A 6601-nucleotide genomic window follows, 5' to 3' on the forward strand; every position below is an offset into this window, starting at 1 on the left:
TTATTATTATAATTTTCATAATACTTATTGATTCAATTTAAACGAATGATTTTTCAACATTACAATATAAAATACCGCATAATACCCGTGCATCGCACGGGTGTGGGACTAGTAAAATTTGAATTATAAGAAGAATAAAATGTACTCAACTCTTAAAAACTCTTATAATTTAAAAGAGCACAATTAATTGCTCTAATTACAAACTAGAGGTAATTTTTTTTGGTAAATTAAAGGTATCCTCTGCGCGCAACTGCAGAGACTAATCTCCTCGAGGCGACTGAGATACATTTAAGGGTTTGACCTCTCTCAACAAATGTTTCTCTATACGCACCGGCCGGAGATCGAACCCAAAACCAAATGATTAAGGGACTCAAGTATCTACCACTTGTGTCACACTATATTGCTAAACTAGAGGTAAGTTTTACTACTATAAACTAAAGATAAATTTTACGTTTTAACTATGAGTCATGTTAACATGTGCCCTTAGGTCACATGATAAGATAACTAAATATAGAAATATAGCATTTAATGTTATAAAATATTTAATGTTTAAGAAGTTGAATACACAATTTTCAAGAGAATATTTCCATATTTATCTCCTTAGCATGTGCCCTTAGGGCACAAGTTAACATTTTCCTTTAACTATCTACATTTCTCTTGGGTTTTCTAAAAAAAAAAACAAGTATTGTCTTGATGAACAAATTTAGGAATCATACATTTATGCATTTGAGATATAGATGACGTCCGTTCTTGATCCAAGAAAAATAAAATGATGTGTTGAAGACCTCACTTCATTACTAGGAACCTAATTCGTCTTAAACACACTAATGCAAAAGTATCCTAAGCTAAAGTGATATAAAAGGTGTTAGAAAAAGGAGACGTTATCTTGTCTTATGCAATATTGACAATGACAAGAACAAACACTTCAAACGTTTGCTAGAACATGACAACCACGTGTGAGGCCTAGATCTATTAATTCTTAGAACATGACCATAGTTGGTTTAGGTTGCTAAATTGATGTAAAAAGTAGTAAATTTGAGTTAAAAGAACGTACACTAACGAAGAAGACAATGTGGGGAACGTTGTTGATAAAAATAAGATTAGGAAAGTGGCTGGAAAATTACTGCACACAATAGTAGTGCCGTAAGACAACGACTGCTCACTAACCCTTAACTTAGAACCGACACATGTCCGTGATCCAAAGGGTGGTTCAGGTAATATTCAACAACTACAAATAAACAACGAGACAAATAAGTACATTCATAAAAACCATAATGCCCGTTGCCAAAATATGAAATACCCAATTTAGACACCACTCAACATCTGCCAGCTAGTAATTGCTGTAATGTAATGGCAATGTAAATAAATAAATTTGTCCCTTTGCACCTAGGAAAGACATTGATATGTCACACGATGATTCGGTTATAACGATATGTAAATAATTTTGTAAGGGTTATTTGAGTCTTGAAACATATTTCTATCCAAATAAATGTATGTTTCACGGTGATTTTGACATAAACACCATCATAATAACTTACCATAATTCTGATATATCCACTATGATACCGAACATAAACTAAATATGTTGTTAGAAGTCCCATATTAGCTAGATATATAGAATAGATAACATTTATAAGGGTAATGCAAACTTCAACTCTCAAATTAATTTTTGTGGTTGAGTATATGCCTCTCAAATTCTAATATGATATCAGAGCTTATCCTAGATCGAGTTATTGTTTTGTGGAGACCTCTCATATTTGGGCCACCTGTTGTTGTTGCAAACTTCAAATTTTAAGCTAGCTTTTGCGATTGAGTATAAGCCTCCCAAATTCTAATATATGTATTCAACTTATCGAAGATTTAAGAAAAAATGAAATGAAGAAAAAATAAATTGTACTATTTGTAAATTTTGTATTGGGTGTTGACCTATACATCACACCGGCCAGCGTAAGTCCACGAACCAAAGAAGGTTGGCGCACATGTGGGGGCAACATAATTTAAGTGGTAGTGTTTTGCTTGCATATGGCAAATTATTGGGCAAGTAAATAATAAATTGCATATGCGCGTATAGAAGCAATTAATTTAAGTCATGGGGTAACATTGACACCGAAAGACATAACCCTTATAACAGCATTCTTTAATGAAGTTCATATTGTCTCAAAAACTAAATTCAAAGTGTGTTCAGATAGATTTCCAATGAAATTAACTAATCATTGTAATTTCATAAATTTTTGTAATAAAGCTATGTAATTTTTGTCAATGCAAACAATTTTTGCATGCGATGCATTTTTCACCGTAAAATGAGATGTTCAATACTTAATTTTTGCGTTGTCATTCTTTAAAGAAGTTGTAAAAGAATTTCGGAGGATTAAATCTATATTTTAAAATATATTTAGTAGTTAAAAAAAATTCAAAAAATAATATAATAAATGATCATTCTCTCATCCCTCTTTTCTAAAACCTTTCATCAAAACATATGAAAAATGTTATTTAAACATATCTTTTTAACAAAAATACAACAAAAGTACATTTTTAGTTTTTTTTAATATTATTTGTATGTTTTGATAACCGTATTATGAGTAAATAGAATACCATGTTGTATTTTTAGCGCAACATTATTTTTTTGATAAGCAAAAAGATTGAATTAATTTGTAGAGATCATTGAAGAAAAAATTAGAAGAATTTTCTAATGGAGAGGATCAACAACCATAGAAGAAATTTTTTTAGGGCTAACTAAAAGGAAGAATATAATTATCTCAATACTATAGTATTTTTTTTTAATGAAAAGCTTTCAATTATTGTAAAAAAGATAAAAAGCTTTTATTTCTAGAACTAGAATACTTTTTCTTTCTTTTATTTCTAGAACTAGAATATAATACTTACTAGATGCTTTTAACCATTTCCATAGGAGCATAAAAAAATAGGTAGCATTTCAATTTTTTAAAACCCAAAATGAGAAGGAATCTTAAGCCATTATTATTTTGATGCATTCATAGCTGTCCGTCCACTTCTTTGTTTGAAGTCCCCCACTTCCAAACCTTACCCCTCTTTTTATATATTCTCTTCTTTTTCATTCATTTTTCACTACTCTCTCTTTCTAATCTTTTCTCTCCTTCACACACACCACTTTCCTTTCTAAATTCTAAATCTCTCTCCATCCTAAAATGGCTTCCTCTGCAGCAGTACAAATTTTTCTCATCTTGGGTCTTTTAGCCACTTCTTGTTTAGCACAAGCCCCAACTGCTGCACCAACAAAACCACCAACAGCAACCCCAGCACCAAAAGCTCAACCACCTGCAGCAGCAACACCACCAACAGCAACTCCACCTACAGCAACACCACCTGCAGCAGCAACACCACCAACAGCAACTCCACCTACAGCAACACCACCTGCACCTGCTTCCTCTCCAGCAACTTCCCCTCCAGCACCAACTCCAGCTTCTACCCCATCTACAGCACCCACTCCTTCCACTGCTGGCTCTCCTCCTGCACCCACTCCTGACTCTCTAGGACCCGGACCCAGCGGAGCTGATACCCCACCTTCTCCCTCTGCAGCATTTTCCTACAGCAAACCCATCATTGCTGCAACTGCTCTCTCTGCAGCTCTTTTCGCCATCGCTTTCTAAGATTTGTCCATGTGGAGGCTTTTTGGCCCTTGATCTTACTTTTCATTGACGGACGGACGGACGGGATCTATTTGATTTATTATCCTCTGGTTTTTTATTTTAATTTGAGTTAGTATTTTATTTTTTGTTAATTTTCGTCTTGATGTGTTATTATTATTTCTCTATTTATACTTTTCGTTGATGTGTTTGTTGATTCGACGGACGAGATTGATCTTCATGATTATGATGATGATTTATTTTGTGATTTAATTTGTTTTGGTGTTCACACGTGTATGTATATGACCGTGATGATGATTTCATTGTACATCCATTAATTCATAGAATAAAACTGTTTGTCATTCTTTTTACTATAATTTTGTATGAAATTATGTTATTTTTTTAGTCTGAATTATTTATTGGATATGCTAAATTACTTTGTATTACATGAATGGAGATAGCTTTTTATATATGGAGTAGATCAATTTATAGTATAGGTTTTAAAATTTTGAATCATGGATATGATCTCATAACACTGTTAGAAAAAATGACTTTTTTATTATTTCAAGTGGCATCATTCTACAACGGTTCCTGATGAGATTTGAACTTGATTTTAAAATTATAAGGTTTAGTTCTTACTATTGAAATAACACATTAAAGTGTGTATTAGAAAAAATTTCTACAAAAAATAGGTACTTAGAAAACAAGATAAAATCTCCTTGGAATTTATGTCATTAATTAGATTTAGTGTGAAATTTATAATTTTTCTTGCTAATTACTCTAGAATTGAAGGTTCTAAAAATATTGACATAGTTAGCCAAGGAGGATATGGGTCCAAGGGAATGAGACATTAAAATACAAATTCTTTGTTAAGCGGGATGTTCATATTTAATGTCCGAGAGTGCTTCGAATAAGATAACATTAGTAGAGGAAACTTAGAAAGGAAAGAAAAAAAACCATGACATTGTTGAGCAACTAAGGTGACCCTTTAGGCAAACTTACAATTATCCTCAATCTTGTTTGAAGAATTGTCAAAGTTAGATGTGAAAATCTGTTTCAATCGGTTGTTCTCATATCATTCAATAATAATTGTTGGTGTGACTACCACGACCCCAAATAATGTGTATATATACACAATTATTTAACTTTGTTCACAATATACTCTCTCTCTCTCTTCTTTTTTTTTTTTTATTTTTATTTATAAATGTTTGCTATATATATATATATATATATATATATATATATATATATATATATATATATATATATATATATATATATATTCTACGTACAAAGTTAGATATTGATAGAGCTTGATTTTTATTTATCCTTGATGTTGCATCTAGAGTATAAGAAGATGGCAGTGGTCCAATGGTGGTGGGTAAATGGTGATAGGGGTTGGATGGATGAGTCGATCAAAATAGGGGATCATAATTATTTATGGCACAAGTTAATAGTTGTTGACTAATGAGGGTAGCTTAAATGTGTGATTTTGTTATTGCAATTAGACTAAGTGGAACAAATGGTGACAAAGGAAGATGATAGTGCATGCAATATGTCTTAATTGGCTATTAATTAACGAGTTGGTATCCTTTCAATTTTACTAAGAAATAGAGATTTTATTAAGAGGAAAAAATTATCCAAGAGAGTTTAGATAATATAGCACACCGCATGTCTTTTCTAACTTAATATTTTTGAGTTGAGTTCCTATCTTGGCGATACAACAAGGTTAAAAGGATTTTTGTTTTATGAAAAAAATGGAGAGAAAAACGAATTGAATTGTTTCGAATTACTCAATCTTTAAATTGTTTAGGATTGAAATTAAGTATCTAAAATTGTAACAATATATATTAATATTTGTTTATCTAATTTTATTTTATATTTAGATCAGAAGTAGTATCTAATTTCATTTGAATTACTTCTCAGCCCTTCTATGAGATGATTATTTTGTTTAATTTAGAGGTTGACCTAGGTACCAATACATTGTGCTCATTTTTATGCTTTTTAATTTGTTAATATATTTAACTTTTTTTAATTAATGATAGATATTACTCATTTTAAGTGAATTACTCATTTTATAAGAATCAAATGAAATTATAATTCTTTAGAGTAAGCCACTAAATTGATCTCTATATTTATAACTGGTTCTCAAATAAGTTAAGTGAATTACTACTCATTTTAACGGAGACAATAAACTAACTTGGGATATTGAAATTGTCCCAAAACTATTTTAAAAACACAAAATGATTTATACTAATTTAATAATATAGTCAAAGTGAGTACCCTCATCTTCTCTTTTGAATGCTATTATATGAAGTTTTATTTAATTTGATATGACAATAGATTCAATTCCTTGGCAAATTGACATCTAAGATCAGATTTTTTTTAAAAATATAATCAGCAAACACGTACTAGCTAGCCAGTATAGCCAAATAGATGCCCCCAACAAGAATTTGTATTATTGCAATCAATTTGGGATCTGATCAACAATAAGTTATCCTGCTTACAATTAACTTTACTAATTAAGTGGATTCCGTGTGGTTACCGGCGTAATTTTTTATACTGTACTATGACTATGGTTAAGTAAATTAATAATTATAGAATTTTTTAATCAAAAGTAATAATAGGTTTTTTTTTTTTTTATAATCAAAATTGAATTATAAGGAGTACAAAGTGTACTCAACTCTTACAATTCTGACTTAATCACTTTTCATCAAAGTAAATTACTTTGCTAGAGGTCTAACGTACAAATATTTCAATGTGTTTTAATTTGGGGAAAACCTTTCAATTGCACTAGAAATTCTGCCGTAATCACTTATCATCAAAGTAAATTACTTTGAGGTATGGATGTTTAAATCTCAATTTATTTTTAAAAAAAATAATTGAAAACCACACAAAATTAATATTTTTTAATGTCATTTTGTTAAAATTGCTAGATTTGATGAAATTTTGGATTGATTTTTCTAAATTGATCCAAACTAAAGCAAAATACATACATG

At 30.5% G+C, this 6601-nt stretch overlaps 1 protein-coding gene across 1 annotated transcript; it reads left to right on the plus strand.

Moving 5' to 3' along the window:
- The first annotated feature begins 2972 nt into the window (after positions 1-2972).
- LOC123903878 (classical arabinogalactan protein 4-like) lies at positions 2973-3976 on the plus strand. The gene has a single exon (XM_045953564.1). The coding sequence runs from the start codon at positions 3165-3167 to the stop codon at positions 3624-3626; it is 462 nt and encodes a 153-aa protein (XP_045809520.1). The 5' UTR covers positions 2973-3164; the 3' UTR covers positions 3627-3976.
- The last annotated feature ends 2625 nt before the right edge of the window (positions 3977-6601 follow it).

Source organism: Trifolium pratense, linkage group LG2 (assembly GCF_020283565.1).
Source record: "Trifolium pratense cultivar HEN17-A07 linkage group LG2, ARS_RC_1.1, whole genome shotgun sequence".
Taxonomy (NCBI): domain Eukaryota; kingdom Viridiplantae; phylum Streptophyta; class Magnoliopsida; order Fabales; family Fabaceae; genus Trifolium; species Trifolium pratense.

Excerpts from the sequence above, each read along its gene's own strand:
- LOC123903878 (XM_045953564.1), top strand. The coding sequence starts at position 3,165 with ATGGCTTCCTCTGCAGCAGTACAAATTTTTCTCATCTTGGGTCTTTTA.